The sequence below is a fragment of the Sciurus vulgaris genome (genome assembly GCF_902686455.1).
Source record: "Sciurus vulgaris genome assembly, chromosome: 5".
NCBI classification, from domain to species: domain Eukaryota; kingdom Metazoa; phylum Chordata; class Mammalia; order Rodentia; family Sciuridae; genus Sciurus; species Sciurus vulgaris.
The window spans coordinates 90,647,272-90,663,616 of NC_136465.1; the positions used below are offsets into that span (position 1 = coordinate 90,647,272).

Here is a 16,345-nt window from a genome sequence, read left to right on the forward strand (position 1 = left end):
CGGTATGGTAAAACATCTGACACTATAAATAACTCTTTAAGTGTTGTAGTTGTTCTACCCAAATATCTTAACTAAATTTGTCTGTAATATTGTGATCTCCATACACTGCCAATGGGAATTTAGTTGCTAACCCAACTATGTGATCCCAAGTACAAAGCAGTTCCAGGATCAAGACGACCAAATTAATCCAGTCTGCCTAGACTCAGGCCAAATTCAGAGACTTATCCTGGGGTTATTTCAGGACGTGTCCCTTGCTTTCCCCTACCCCCCACTAACCCCTCTCAAACCCTCAGCCCTAACTCAAGTTTAGAGCCCCATGACCCTCCTGATCTGGGGAGCTAAAGCTTTAAAGCCGTGCAGGGTTTGGCAGGGCTCGGGCTCAAACCGGGGGAGGAGCCCCGCGTTTTCCAGACTAACAGCGCTCTGGGGGCCTCCTGCCAGCTCTGCGGCCTAAGACCCTGGGGCGGAGCTGCCATCCCATTGTGCCGGGAGGTTAGAAACCCAGTCGGCTCCTGACGCAGCCGAGGCTCCGCCCCGGGCGTGACGCCAGCGTCAGGCCAGTCCCGGCAGCCTCCGCGGTCGACCGCGGTGGAGCGCAGAGGAATTTTTCCCGTGAGCGGGCCGGGCTCAGTTCAGCAGCTTTCCAGACCCCGGTTGGCGATAGTGTCGCCTCCAGCCCTTCTCCTACCGCCCGCCCGTCCGTTCGAGCGCCCCCAGCCCTCCCGCGAGGGCGCCCCGGGACGGAAGGAACCACCAGCCTGTCGGCGCCCGCCGTTCTCGTGGTCGCCGTCGCCGTCGTCGTTGTGGTAGTCTCCGCCGTCGCCTGGGCCATGGCCAATTACATCCACGTCCCACCCGGCTCCCCGGAGGTGCCCAAGCTGAACGTCACTGTTCATGACCAGGAAGAACAGCGCTGCCGGGAGGGGGCCTTGAGCCTCCTGCAACACCTGCGTCCACACTGGGACCCTCAGGAGGTGACCCTGCAGGTAACGCCCACACCACAGCCCTGGTCTCTCACATCCCTGACGCGGCCCAGGAGGTACTCGCACAATCCGTAGGACCCACAGAACATCTCTTTCCCAGGCTTTTGGGGAGTGACCCTGTATTTCTTCCATCACACCTAGGAAGGTCACTCCCCTTTCCTTCACAGTTGCTTATTAAGATGCCCTGAAGGCAATTTTTCTCTTTCTAGAAGCCGCTACGTAAGTGACGCACCCATTCCACACCGGGAAGATTCCTGTTCATAGTTTGCCCCTCCTCCCACTCCCCAGACCATTCTCACTGCAAAATGAACCTTTTCCACTCCTCTTACATTGGGTCCTAGTCTGCTGCTTTAAGCATCCTCCTTCCATAAATAATGCAGTAATTAATCCTCTCTGATCTTTTCCTTCCCTTCCCTTCCCCCGCGATTTTCTCCCTTTGATGCTTTATCCTACATTTTATCTTCCCCAGTCTTCAGATTTGTGAGATTCTCAATTCCAAAGTAATAGCCATGCATTCTAGGTCCGGTTTTTAGCAGCACTGTGCACGTTATTTTGCTTGACTTGATATTTCTAAATTGATATTTTTTAATGTTGCCTAATATCTGATAAAATGAGGAGTGGTTTGGGAATATTTCCTTTTCTTGAACCACTGTGTTCATAGACAAAAAACAAACAAACAAACAAACAAACAAAAAAAACCCCGAAAGAATTCCCTAAGAATCTAGGAGTTTTCTAATAATGTGGGAGTTATGATTTCCTACGTGTAACATTTATTTTGAATGATTTGGTTTTAATATTTACAGTTTTAGTTTTAGGAAATTATACCTGAAAATGAGCTCCTTTTGTCCTTTTTCCATGCAAATTAAAAACCAAACCAGCTATTTTAAAGGCTGGGATATTTGGAGTTTGTTTTAGATATGAGCAATAATGTAAGAACATTTATTTGAATTAGCCAAATCATCTGCTTTCATTTTGACGACTGCGTGCAATAAATTGTTGAATTTATTACAAAATGTTTAGCGATATAATTCTCTGCCAAAGGAGCCAGCCACCTATACAAAGATAAATAAAATATGATCAGTGACTAGTTTCAAGAACGGTTCCTAAGGCTTGGGCTTTTGTGTTAGTTTCAGTTCTTATTGCCTAGAAGAGTTTTGAGCAGATTAAAAGGAACCATATGTTTTAGGAGAAAAGAAGTTAGACAAAGAATTGCGAAATTTTAAGGGAGTATTTGTTGTCCAAGTATATATGAATAGTGGATCCAAGATTATTTTTGTGTATAAATAAAGAATTCATGAATTTCTTTTAAAGAAATGCCTTCCAAATTGAAACTTATTTTTTTCTTTTTTAAATATTTTGTGCTGGTGATTGAACCTGGGATGGTATGAATGCTAGGCAGAGAGCATTCTAGGCAAGTGCTCTATCACAGAGTTATATCCACAGCTCTTATATTTGATAGTTATTTGTTAACTTATTTTTAGTTTATTTTAGAAGATTTTAAACTTTTTTAAAATGATATATTTTCTGGCAGTCAATTATAAATTAAATATCTTTATTGATTAAAGGCAGTGCTATTTCTTATAAACTCCAGTACTGGCAAATCATGTTCCTTTTTAAACAGTGACTTTAAAATGTAAAGATTTGAAGATTGTGATTTCCTTTGGTGTATTTGTCTATAGAATATTAATAATAGCTATGGTGAAGTGCTATGTGCCAGACTGATAGGTAGGTATTATCTCTTTTTTTTAGGTGAGACTCAGTGAAGTAAAGCTAGGGTATAAGTAAACAAAAAGAGAAAAGGTAGTAGTAATGTGAAACTGTTTTTGATTGTTGGAAAGTAATTACGGTTGAATCTTGGTTTCTCTGTGGCAACTTTTAGCTTAGATCTTTGTGTTCATAATATGATCTTCTAATATAATTATTTAAAAGTGATGATAAACATTATCACTTATTTTGCTCTAAGGATGATTATTAGTTAGAAATACATTTCCATTTGCAAGCAAAGCTTTTGGTTCAGAAGCTGGGACATCAATAAGATGAATTGATGACTGTTCACATCTTAACTCAGTCGATCTGCTTTCTCACATTCTAGGTCATTGCAACTCTGACTTTAATGATGCTTCAGAATTTCTCTAGTCAATCTCAATGGGAATATTTTCTTTCGAGATTTTATTTTCCTTGAACTGTAAGCTCAAAAATCATACTTCATATTTTAGAAGAGGAAGCATGTATTACATAGTCAACAGATTATTATAATTTTAGGACAGTTGGATATCAGTGATATAGCCTGTGTTTTTTTGTTTTCTTTTTTCTTCCTGTGCTGGGGATCAAAGCCAGGACCTTGTGCATGCTAGGCAAGTGCTTTCTAGTGAGCTATACTTCCAGCCTTAGCCCATTTTTTTTCTAAAATGATTAAAAACATTTTTTAAAAAAAATTTTGGTGTGTGTGCATTTAAAATGTTTTAAACTACTTTAGAAGCTTTCTGTAGTAATACTTAGCTTGTATCTATTCCTGAAGGCTGAACTATCCAGAACAATCCTGATAACTATCAGGAAATCTAGAAAGAAGCAAAAGAAGTTTTGAATGCAGTCAGAATGATAGAAGGCCTAATCTTTGCTCAAAACTCATGAGTACATGGAATAATATATCTCATTTTGTATAGAATTTCTGTCCTTACAAGATTAAAAGTAAAGTATAAAAAGTGGATTTTGACTTTTTTGGGGTTGTAGTATCTGTGAATAGAATAAGACAATAGCACCAGCCATAGTGCTTTATATTTAATAATATTTTGTTTATAAAACACTTTAACATGCATTTTCTCAACTACCCTGTGAGGTAGATGTAGATAAATACTTTTAATGTGTATTTTACTTAATGAAACTGAACTTGTGATTTGTAATAGGCAGATCTGGGGTAGGAACCCATCTTATGAATTACTGCTCTTTGACCAAGAAAAGGTTATATTTATATATTATGATTAAGGCAAGGAAGCCATTTCTGTATAAAATTAATTTCTTAAGGGAAAAAAATCAGCCTTTGGCTTATAAAAAGATTTTGCTTTAATTTTCCTTGAGCATAAATTTACATTTCTTTTCCCATATGTGCCACTATTTTAGAAAAGGGATTATTTCAACTTTACTTTAAGATAGTGATTCCTTTTGTTATGTAACAACTCTTTCCTTCACTTACTTGAGTTTGGATTTTTGACTTTTCTACATCTTTCTTTGGGTAGTCATTGTATAAAGGAAGAATCAAGTGTCTTAGGTCCAACAGAATAATCCTTTTTTTTTTTTTTTTTTTTTTTTTTGGTACTGGGAATTGAACCCAGGGATGTTCTACTATTGAGCTACATCCCCAACCCTTTTTAAAAATTTTTAAAAATTTTGAGACAAGGTCTTGCTAAGTTGCCCTGGCTGGCCTTCAATTCGCAATCCTGTCTCAGCCTCTAGAGTCCCTGGGACTATAGGAGTAAACCACCACACCCAACACCAAGAGAATCATTTTTAGGAGACTCTTAAAATTATCTTTCCTTGTAAAAATGCTGATGAATTAGTGTTTCAGAGACTCCTTACTATATGTTGTTTTAGGATCTTTCTATTTTTTGACCAGTTAGTTTTCTCATTGACTTGTTACTTATTTATTTTTTTGGTGGTACTGGTGATTGAACTCAGGTCCTCCTCATACATGCCAGGCAAGTGCTTTACTGCTGAGCCACATCCCCAGCCCTTTCATTGAGTCGTCTCTATAGATTTTTCTGTAATCTTGGTACTTATAGGACATAATGGCAAAGGTTTGCTATATTAGTAAGACCAGTATTATGTAACATTTTAAAACTAATGTTTATTCTGCTTAGGATCTCAGTGAGATTGCTTATTATGGTACCTTTTATCCATTTAATTTTTCAACAGCAAAATTTTAATAGTAGTAAAGAGCAAGGGGTTTGAACATAGTGCTGATTTGAATCTGGGTTCAGTACTTCATTTAACTTTCCTAAACCTCAATGTCTGTTACTATAAAATGGACTCAATAATATTTCTAACCCCTGAGGGTAGTTGTGAGGAGGAAATAAATACTGTCAAGAAAACTATTGCTACTGAATGCCTACTATATATTAGATGCCTAAATTAAAAATGTCTGTTCTTTGAAATTCCCAGTTTGATGGGGAAGGAGAAGACAAATGAGGAAGTATAATATAAGTCCTTTTAATATGAGTATTCAGAGTTTTTCACATGCAAAGTTTATATAAGAACATTTTTATAAAGTGTACTGTTCTTTTGGTTATACTACAAGGTTTTGCTTCTGTGTCCCCCTCTCCCGTGTTGGGGTTCAAACCCAGGATCTCACATATGTTGGACTAGTGCTTTCTCTCTGAACTACACGTTTTCTAAATCTTATTTTTTAGTGTACTTACATTATCTTGAAAACTAATCTTTGCGTTAGGTTGTATAGTTACTCACCAGAGTTCATTCATCCTTTCTTTTTAAAAATATTTTGGAGGTATCTACCTAATTATTCTATTACAAATTCATAACCCATGTTATTTTATTTTATGTGGTACTGGGAATTGAACCTAGGGCCTTGCACATACTAAGCAAGCCCTCTATCTCTAAGCTACATCTCCAGTCAGTTCCTTTTATTTTTTATTATTTTTGGTGGTGCTGGGGATTGAACCCAGGGCCTTGTGCTTGCAAGGCAAGCACTCTATCAACTGAGCTATATCCCCAGCCCCCGTCCCTTTTAATATTGATACTTAATATTACATTGTTCCTTAAGAGAAGAATAAATTACCAGATCTATATAGTTGCTCTATCAAGTTGTATCTCTTTTAGTGTTCTAACTTATTTATTCATTTACTTTTTTTACTGTGCTGGGGAATCTAACAATTCAGGTCCTCCTACATGCTTGTCAGGTACTCTACACTGAGCTATATCCCTAGCCTAGTACTGTAATTTAATTATTTATTTTCTGTTTCTAAAATGATGAGTTTGTTCCTTACTTTGAGTAGTAGAAATTTTTGTAACTTCTTAGGTAAATTAAACTGATAAATGTGTAAGGAGGTTATCATGTTTTAGAAATCTTGAGTCCTATAGCTACATATAAGAGGTGACAGTTTATTTTTTTTTAAATTCTTTTATTGGTACATTATAGTGGTGCATAATGGTGGGATTTGTTGTTACATATTCATACAGGCACACAATAACACAATATAATTTGGCCAATATCATTCACCAGTATTTCCCCTCTCCCCTTGGTCCCTTTCCTCTAGTGATTGCCCTTCAATTTTTCAAGAGACCACTCCCCTTCCACTTTTCTTTTCCTTTTTCATAGTTTATTTTCAATGTAACCTTTAATATCAGTGGTTAATTCCAGTTTTCTGTTTCCTATTCCCTGCTTTTGGCGTCTCAGGATAGTAAAGTATTAGGCTGGGTGGTACAAATACTATATTTATATGGCTAAGAGTGTTTGATAAACTCCTATAAAAAATGTGTAATGTTTGACAGGCTCCTATATGTTTAATTGATTTAGTTGATTTTCTTTAATCACTTATGTATTTTATTAAGATGTAACTATAGAGTCAAAAAACTAAAGTACTAATACATTTTCTGGCATTAACACTTGGGTGACTTGGACTAAGCCAACTGTTTTCTCTTTGGGTCTTTAATATGATGTGGTAGAAAAGAATGTTTTTTGACTATTGGTTCCAGTCATTTGTAACCTTTGGCAAGTTTTCAAATCTCTTTATAAAAAGGGGATTGCTGTCTGCCTTGAAGAATAGTCATGGGAATTAAATGAAATACCTAAAATTATGCATTGTATACTTTGGTATTACATTTCTCCATCCCTTCTCCTCTGTACCACCTTCTCTATTTGTAAATGGGAAAATTGAACTGAAAGAATTTTTAACTCCTAGGATTCTGTAATTCTGATACATATTTTATCAGAAATATGATAAAAGGCATAATGATGATTTTCAGCAGGGTTCCATTGTAAATTATAGCACAAAGTAGGCATGGAGATTTGTACAGAAAGCTTCAAAAAGGTTGCGGGGGTGGGGGTCCCTGAACTAAGCTTACATTTTTATTTAAATTTTTTTGTGTCAGTGGGTATCCAGTCTAAGCCCTTGCACATTCTAGGCAAGGACTCTACCATGAGTTTTGCCCCAGCCCTGAACTAAGCTTTGAAGGAAAGATTAAATTAGATAGTATGGGAGGCCATTTCACAAAAGCAATGAAGCTAGACAATAAGTAGATGAGTGGTTTGAGCAGATTAGAGTGTGAGCAAAAGGAAAAAAAAAAAAAAAAAGGTGTGAGAATTATTTCTGGAAAGCAGGAGTATGGTTAGATATTAAGGTTTTATGCCTCATTAAGGAGTTGGTATTTTATTAAGAACATAATGGGAAATGATTGAAAGTTTTTAAGCAGGTTCCTTGATACTGTGTATTTTTTTTAAGAGAACTGATAGGTTACAATGTAGAGAAGCACTGGTTGAAGGAAATTTTTACTATTTTGCAGCCGGAATTGTTTCCCTCTGTTTAATCCTAGCATAATATTTATCACCAGAACTTAAAATTACTCTGCCCAACATTTGAGAACCTCAGCTTGACAGAACAGCATTGGTGTGCTTTTAGTTTTTTTTTTTTTTTTGTATTCTCTTTCTTGACACTAAAGCTTTAGTGCTGTTTTTGAAGGCTCAGATATTATAGTCCCCAAAAACTTCACCTGTAGCTAGTTTGGCTAGTTTTTTTGACCTTGTTGGCCTCTTCTTGTCACCTATAATCATGGATGGGCTATACCCCAGCTCCCCACTAAGGCTGAAACCTCAACTGAGAGGAGAAATCCAATCAGGGATTTTGGAAATATACTTCTTGGAATTGGGCAATAAGTGTTTAATTAGAACATGGGTTTTGAGGCCAGGCATGGCAGCCCATACCTGTAATCCCAGCAGCTTGGGAGACTGAGACAGGAGGATCACAAGTTCAGAGGTAGCCTCAGCAACTTAGCAAGGCTCTAACAACTTAATGAGACCCTGCCTCAAAAATAAAAAGGTCTGTGGATGTCACTCAGTGGTTAAGCACCCCTGGGTTCAATCCCCAATATCCCCCTCCCCCCAAAAATGAACATAAGAACGTGGATTTTGAAACTGATGGTTACCATACACTAATAGGATGCCAGGTTAATATAATGAATTGAGACCACTACAGTTTGAAAAGATCACTTAGAATAAGATAGGATATATCAGAAAGCCTTGCAGATATTAAGTATTGTTTTGTGAAACTTGTTTCAGTTTTATATAAAATTATCTCTGTATATTACATCACATGTTAACTATATTTCTTCCTGTTGCATTGCTTTAAAAAATGGTTTAGCTGGTGTGTGGTGTTGAGTGCCTATAGCTCCAGCTACTTGGGAGTCTGAGCAGCAGGCAGGAGAATCCCGTGAGCCCAGGAGTAGAAGACTAGCCTAAGCATCGTAGGCAGATCCCTTCTCAAAAAACAAACAAACAAAACAAAACAAAAAACAAACAGAAAACCTTGGGATACTTGTGTCAGTCCAGATAAGAGGTATTAGGACCCAAATTAGGATAGTAGCCTTAGATGGAAATAATGGCAGATTTGACATTTCAGAAAATAAATGTGTGAGACTTCTTGCAGGTGAGGAAAGAGGGAAGATTTAAGGGAGGGATTGTGTGTGTGTGTGTTTTGTGAGTAGCAAAGATATGGGAAGTAATAGAAGACTTAAGGAATCATAGATTGTATTTTTCTTTTTTTAGTAATGGAGATTGAACCCAGGGCCTTGCACATGCTAGACAAACTACTACTGAGCTACAACCTCAAGCTGGTTGTTTTTCTTGATTTTGTTTTGATATACCAGATTGACTATCAATGAAAATTTTGAGGTAAAACAAACATTGAGAAATATTTATGAAATGTAATTGTACCTATGTTACTCCATCCTTGGGAAAGAACATGTTTCTGGTATTTCCATGGCATCTTCATTTCCCTCCTTGGTCTTAGTCTCTTCCTCCCTCTAGTGGTAACCACAAAAGTGGTTTTCTTTCTTTAAACAAGATAGAACGTTTTGGATTAGTCATTTTTCATAAATGAATTCTCTGAGAAAATAATATGCCAAAATGTGTGAAGGTTCTTTTATGAGACTATGCAAACAACACAATCACTTTGTTTTATGATCACAGTATTAAAAGATACATCACAGTATTAAAATTTGAATAGAAGGAAAAAACTTCCTGTTGTCCATATTTCTGTTCTCTATTCTGTTCTCAAATATTATGTTCTGATTTTTTCTGAAACATTTTGCATACTTGAAGTCATATGTACAACTATGTATTTCTTTTTTTCACTGGCCTTTCATAAACATTTCCCCATGTTTGTATGGTATTGACTAACTTGCTAGCTGCAAATGTATTCCATCATGTTAAACATCATTTGACCTAATTCTTAAAATGACGTTGGGGGTCTGGGACTGTAACTCAGTAGTAGAATACTTGCCTAACATGCCTGAGTTCTCGGACTCATTCCCTACCGTCACATGGAAAAAAAAAGACTTTGGTTTTTTAAATTTTAGTGTGCAAAGAAGTAGACATGCCTGTATTTTATCTAAATCTGTTATTTTTTGTTAAAAAAAAAAACACATGCCCTTAATATTTAAAATACAAGGCATAAATGAAAAGTGAAAATTCTAAATCAACTCTAAATCATACACCTCAACGTAATTTCATAAACAATTTCATTTGTCTTTCTAAAATAAATTAGTAAATTACAGATTTTGTTGGGCATATATCTGTTCATAAATATCAGTAAATATAACAGCATTTTTTTGTATATGTAACTGAGTTATCCTGTATCTTGCTTTTAAATATAAAACATTTTTGGGCTGAGGATGTAGGTCAGTGGTGGAGTTTTTGCCTAGTATTTGCAAATCCCTGCAAAAAAAAAAAAAAAAAAAAAAGATATCGTCTCTGGTCTTTATAGATACTAATCAGCCCCATTATTTTTTTTAACGTCATTGAAGCTGTTTTATTTTTTTGGCTATTAAAACAGTATTCCAGCTAACTACTTTTATACATAAAATTTGGATCAATATTCTAAGTATATCCATAGTATAAAGTCTCAGTCGAATTTAAAGATTACAAATTGTGTCCATTAGGGTTCTCCAGAGAAACAAAATCATATATTTATGTGTGTGTATATATATATATATGTAAAATATATGTATGTATACATATATGTATATATGTAAAATTGGCTTGTGCAGTTTTGGCATTTGGCACGTATGATATTAGTAGGGCAGGCCAGCGAAGTGGGAATCCTCAGGTAGGAGTTTTTAAGCAGAATTTCTTCAGGGAAGCCTGTTTTGTTTTTATTGCCTTTCAACTGATTGGATGAGGCCATCCACATTACTGAGAATAATCTCCTACATCTAACGTCACCTAATTGTAGTTCTAACTGTTCTACAAAATATCTTCCCAATAGCCCCTAGATTAAATGTTGAAAGAGTATCTGATTTTCTCTTATTGAGGTAAATTATATCAATTTAAAAATTTGAATGTTAATAACCTTTGCATTCTTCGAATAAACCCCATTTGGTTGTGATATAGTCTCCTTTGGCTAAACCACAGTATCAATTGTTAGTATTTTAGCATTTTTACAACTGTGTCCATGAACTAAATCTGTAATTTTTCTTGTAATATCCTTGACAAGTTTTGATATCAATTTGGGAGGTGCTTTTTCTTCTTTTTTTATAAGAATTGTTTATGATAATATATGTGTAGGATCTATAATGAAGTCTACTTCTTTATTGCTAATTTTTTTGTTTTGATAAATTTTGCTAAGAAGTTTTCAACTTTATTGACCTTTTTTACAATTTATCAGCCTTTTCAGATAATAGTTTTTCCTATTGGATAATTTTGCTCTCATTTCCTTCCTATTAATTAATTAATAGTAATGGGAATTGAACCCATGGGTGTTTTGCCACTGAACTACATACCTGTCCTTTTTATTTATTTATTTTTTTTGAGACAAGAGTCTTGCTAAATTGTTCACTTTCTATCTTCCTGCCTCAGCCTCCCAAGTAGCTGGGATTATAGGCATAAGCCACTGTGCCTAGCCCTAACCTTTTTTTGGTTAGTGAGCTTTTATTTTCTAGGTTTTTTTAGCTGGAAGCCTAGATTACTAATTTTTTGCCTTTGTGTGTGTGTTGGGGGGGTGGGTACTAGGGACTGAATCCAGGGCCATACTCATACTAGACATGTACTGTACCACTGAGCTACCCCCAGCACCTAATTTTTACCTTTAAAATTTCTGACATAGTTACTTATTTATAAGTACCCACAAGTTTTGATATGTTCGAGAAAGGCAGTCTCTTGTGCAGGCTTTATAGTCTCTTACAACGGAAGACTGGACCATGAGCTGAGTGAGATGGTGCACTTATAATACCAGTGACTTGGGAGGCTCAGGCAGGAGGATCACAAGTTCAAGACCAACAACTTAACAAGACCCTGTCTCAAAGGTAAAAAATAAAAAGGATTGAGAATGTTGCTCAGTGGTAGAGTGCTGCTGGGTTCAGTTCTCAGTCTCTCCCCACCCCCAACAATAAAAAAGAACGTACTGTGCTCCTGATATACTTCCTTACTAAGAGATAGTGTCCTCACAGCTTGTGCTGAACTTGTCACATTATGTGGCAGTGTCTTTCCCTGTTTCAGACTCAGTGTGTACTCCTTTGTTCTGCTTAAGATGTATGTCACATGTCACCTGGCCAACCTCACTACTGTGTCTGCCCTCTGTGGGAGATGATGAGGTCCTTTTGCTGAAGCATTAGAGGAGGTTGTATAGGCTAGTTGTCTGCATCTGATTCTATGAGGAATCTAATAGCTATGGGGTACTGACAGCCACTACTGAAGCTGGTCTTGCTCTGTCTCTTCTCTTTGTGAGTAAAGCATTGTTCCTTGCAGTGCTTTACTGCTCATTGTGTTTTTCCTTGGTGACTCAGATACCAAGATAGAGTGAGCTGACATGCTCAGACTTCTGCTCTTGATAATGTACAACAGATGCCACTTGCCTGATAATATGTGTTATCATTCAATTAAGAATGTTTTCTAATTCCCATTGTGATTTTCTCTTGTCTCACAGTTTACTTAGATGTGCATTCAAATAATTTCCAATGAATTTGTGATTTTAAAAGTTTAAAAAATTCTTAAAAAGGTGTATAAAACCAAAATTTATCATCTTAACCATTTTAATTTTGTATGTGTGTTGTTGCTGTCTAGCCATATTCACTGTTGTTGTCTAGCTCGTACCCACTATTTGAGAAAATACTGATTTTTAAAGTTTTGGTATTAATCGAGGCTTATTTTATATTCAAGCCTGCAGTCCATATTGGTAACATTTTTTGCAGCCTTGAAAAGAATGTACATTGTGTTGTTGGATATGGGGTTATGGTTGGTTTTGTTTTGTTTCTTTTTGAAAATCAGGTCTTAAGCAGTATGCTCAAGTTTCCAACAATTATTATGGGGTTTGTTTAGTTCTGTTGGTTTTTGCTAGATATGTTTTGAAGCTGTGTTGATATGTCCCTTTTTAGGTCTAATATTTTGTTAAGATCTGTTCTATCTGATGTACGATAGTTCTGTCAGTTTTTATTTTGCATGTCTTTTGTGAAGTAGTATTTACTAGTTCATCCCATACTTTTCCATACTTAATCTTTTACTTGAGGTATTGAGTTCTTTTGCATTTAATTATATAATTAATTTTTCTTTCTCTACTTTTTTCTGTTTATCCCATCTGTTTTATGTTTCTGTTTGTTACCTTCTATTTTCCTTCTTTTGATGTTTTCCAAGTCTCAGAGGAATTCACATTGTAATTTGTTACCAAAAAAAAAAAATTGGTATCATTAGATAATTTATTTCTGATATTTAGAAATTTTATTATGGTATATCTGTGTAGTTTTCTTCATGTTTTTTTGGGCTAGAGTCTTATCAAGCTTCTTTCTTAGATCTGAAAATGTCTGACCATCATATTCTTTTTATTTCCTTTGCAGATTATCCGTCTGTCTTGAACTTTTCTCTTAGCCAAAGCTCTCATTTCTTCCCCCAACCCCATGCTGGGGCTTGAACATAGGGCCTTGTACAAGTGGCCTTGGGTATGCTAGGCAGGCTCTCTACCACTGGACTAAATCCTGAGTCCTCAACCTTTTTATTTGTTCCTTCAAATAAAATCACTTGCCAAAGTCCAGTATGTAAAATAGATGAAAACAGAAGTGGTGGTAGTGTGGTGCATGTATACATGCTTTTGTGTATGCTGGGGAGATATCAAAGCTTTGCCCATTTGTATTCCTATTCTATTCTTTCAGGGTTTTACATACCAGCTCAAAAATCACTGATATAGGGATTACAAAACAGGATATGAAAAAGAAAGCTAATAAGATGAGGCAATTATTAAAGAGGAAATAAACCATCTAGGAAATGAAATTTACAGTACACCTCATTTTGGGGTTGGATGATTGTATATGTAGTAGTGTAATTGAAGATGATTAAAGCAAAAAGTTGAATATACCCATACCTATGGGTAAATGAGAATAATATACCTTTTATCTGTGGGTAAATGAGGATAGGTATATGTGTGTGGAGTTGGTACAAGAAAGCTGACTTATAAGAACCCCTTAGATAATGTGTAGTCTTGGTTGTAAAAAAGCAATTTAAGAATGATATCTAAGGGCTGGGGAGATAGCTTAGTTGGTAGAGTGCTTGCCTTGCATGCACAAGGCCCTGGGTTCGATCCCCAGCACTGCAAAAAAAGAATGATATCTAAAAATAGGTGTTAAAAACTATGAAAATTGAAAATAGTTTGAGATATTTCTACTGTTGATTACTATCAAACTTTGAGTACTAGTTAACTTTTTAAAACCATGTGCCACATACCAAAAAAAAAAAAATGCAAATGGTAGCTTCAAAAGCAGAAAAATTGACTATAAAATCTCAAGAAACTTGGCTGGCAAGGGAAGGAGAAAGAAATTAGTGTCTAAATCTATTTTTCGGTCTCCTTCCACTTGGATCTTTTAACTTTTTTCTCTTTTTAACTTATCTTCATGTTTTGTTTTATTTGTTTAGCAATCTGTACTTATGCTTATGAACTTGTTATATTAGGTAATTCTCTAATAGAAACTTTAAGGAATTTCCCACTGCTTTAGTTAGTTATATCATACAAATTAAAAATAAAATTTTGTAACATGCTCAGAGAGAATGAATTGAATGTTCATATACCCATTATTCAGAATCCACATTTGGTTCATTTGTTTTTTTTAACTCATTTGAATTATTTTACAGCAAATCTCAGACCCCAGGTAATTGCCTTCCTGTATTTCAGTATTCATTTGTAAAAATAAAAACAGAGGGCTGGGGTTACAACTCAATAGTAGGGTGCCTGCTTAACATGTGTAAGGCCCAGAGTTTCATATCAAGTATCACCAAAAAAAAAAAAAAAAAAAAAAGAAGAAGAAAACAAGCAAACAAAACTCAGATTTTTTCCCCCCCACATAATCACAATGCTATTTTCACAAAGTTAGCATTAATTTCTAGGCATCCTTTAGTAGGCAGTCCATAATGAAATCTCTCCAGTAACCTCAAAAATATTTTAACACTTATTTGAATCGGGAAACAAACTAGATCTATACATTTCATTGGTTATTAATGTTTCTTAAGCTTCCTTAAAGTCATATTCCAGCTATGCCATTAACTATTGATGATTCATTTGCATAGCCAGATCTACATTCCGAATTTGTATGTTTCTTATTGTGGTTCTTTGTGCTGTTTTTTAAACCCCTATATTTTCCAAAAATCCCCCAAAGATCTAGAAACTTGATTCAATTCCAGGTCATGGGTAGTACAGTGTATTTCATATTGTATCATGTGAAGTGGTATGACATGTTTGCTTAGTGAGTTTAGGAGGTAACTGTTTCGTATCATAAAATTCCCCATCAATCTTTTGCCTAATGGCAATTAAAGATTGTTGCCTGAACAGTTGTTTCATTGGAAACACAATATTTCCATTGTAAAATATTGAATTTTCTGGTTCTTTTATTTCTTCCACATTTGTCAGTTGATATTCTTTGTTAGAGAATTATTATAAATTAGGGCTATATGGATATTATGAAGTACAGTTCATAGAAGATGCACGATAGGTCTTTATTTTTAAAAATTTGGGAGAGTACTGGAGATTGAACCCAGGACTAGGGCAAGCACTCTTCCACTGAGCTACATCCTAACCCTTTTCAATGTTAAAAAACTTTTTTGATACAATGTCTCAGTAAGTTTTTGAGACTGGCCTCAGACTTGGGATCCTCCTGTAACAGCCTGCTGGCTGGGATTACAGGCACCAGGCCTGCCAAGGACAAATTCTTAATTCATTTTAATCACCAGTTTTCAGAGTAAGTGATACCTTTATTAATATTAAACAATTGACAGATTTAAAGGAATTCTTAAGTTGTTGGAGTCTGTAAAAAGTTAAATTTAAATTGTTTTTAACAAATATATGTGTTTTTAAAAAAATATTTGATAGGATAAAACAGGAAATTTAGGATCCATTATTAATTTACCTAATATTTAAGTGCTGTTAATGTTTAAACTAAGGCTAGGCACAGTGAAGTGTACCTGTAGTCCCACCTACTCAAAGGCTGAGGTTGGAGGATTATTTGAACCCAGTAGTTTCAGACTAGTCATAGTGAGACCCCTCCATCTCAAAAAGATATTCAAACTAAGGATTTGAAGTGATTTAGGAGCAAAATTCACTAACTAGTAGTATGAATTTTAGAGATCAAAGTTTAAAAATATAATTAGTTTTACAAAACCAAGTAAATATAGGATAGGGCTATTTTGAAAGAATAATGTTGATTTTGAGAATAACTAAATTGTGGACTTTTTACTTTTTTAGGTGTGAAGAGAATTTGCCCAGAAGCAATGATATTTAATATTTTTTAACTATGTTGATTTAAGCTATCTTTAGAGAAATATATTGGAAATAGTTGTTTTCAAATATTGTTGTAATATAGATTTTGTCAAATTATCACCGCTTTATGATTTCATCATGAATTATTTTACAATCTTGTGTTAAAAATCTCAGTATATAGTTAAGTACATATAAGAGCTTTCTTTGTGCCAAGCAGTGTTCTAAGTACTTTCATGTATATTAACTCATTAATCTTTTTTTTTTTAAATTAATGTTGTGTAGATGGGCACAATACCTTTTACTTATTTATTTTTATGTGGTACTGAGGATCAAACCCAGTGCCTCACATGTGCTAGGCAAGTGCTCTACCACTGAGTTACATCCCCAGCCCAGTCATTAATCTTTAAA

General features: G+C 35.5%; 1 protein-coding gene across 1 annotated transcript in view; it reads left to right on the forward strand.

Moving 5' to 3' along the window:
- Positions 1 to 563: 563 nt before the first annotated feature.
- The window catches only part of ETNK1 (ethanolamine kinase 1), a 69,777-nt gene continuing 53,995 nt past the window's right edge, over positions 564 to 16,345 (forward strand). The window contains exon 1 of the mRNA XM_079142381.1: positions 564 to 986. Coding sequence (XP_078998507.1) covers positions 831 to 986 — 156 coding nt within the window. The 5' untranslated portion in view covers positions 564 to 830. The remainder of the gene's footprint in view (positions 987 to 16,345) is intronic.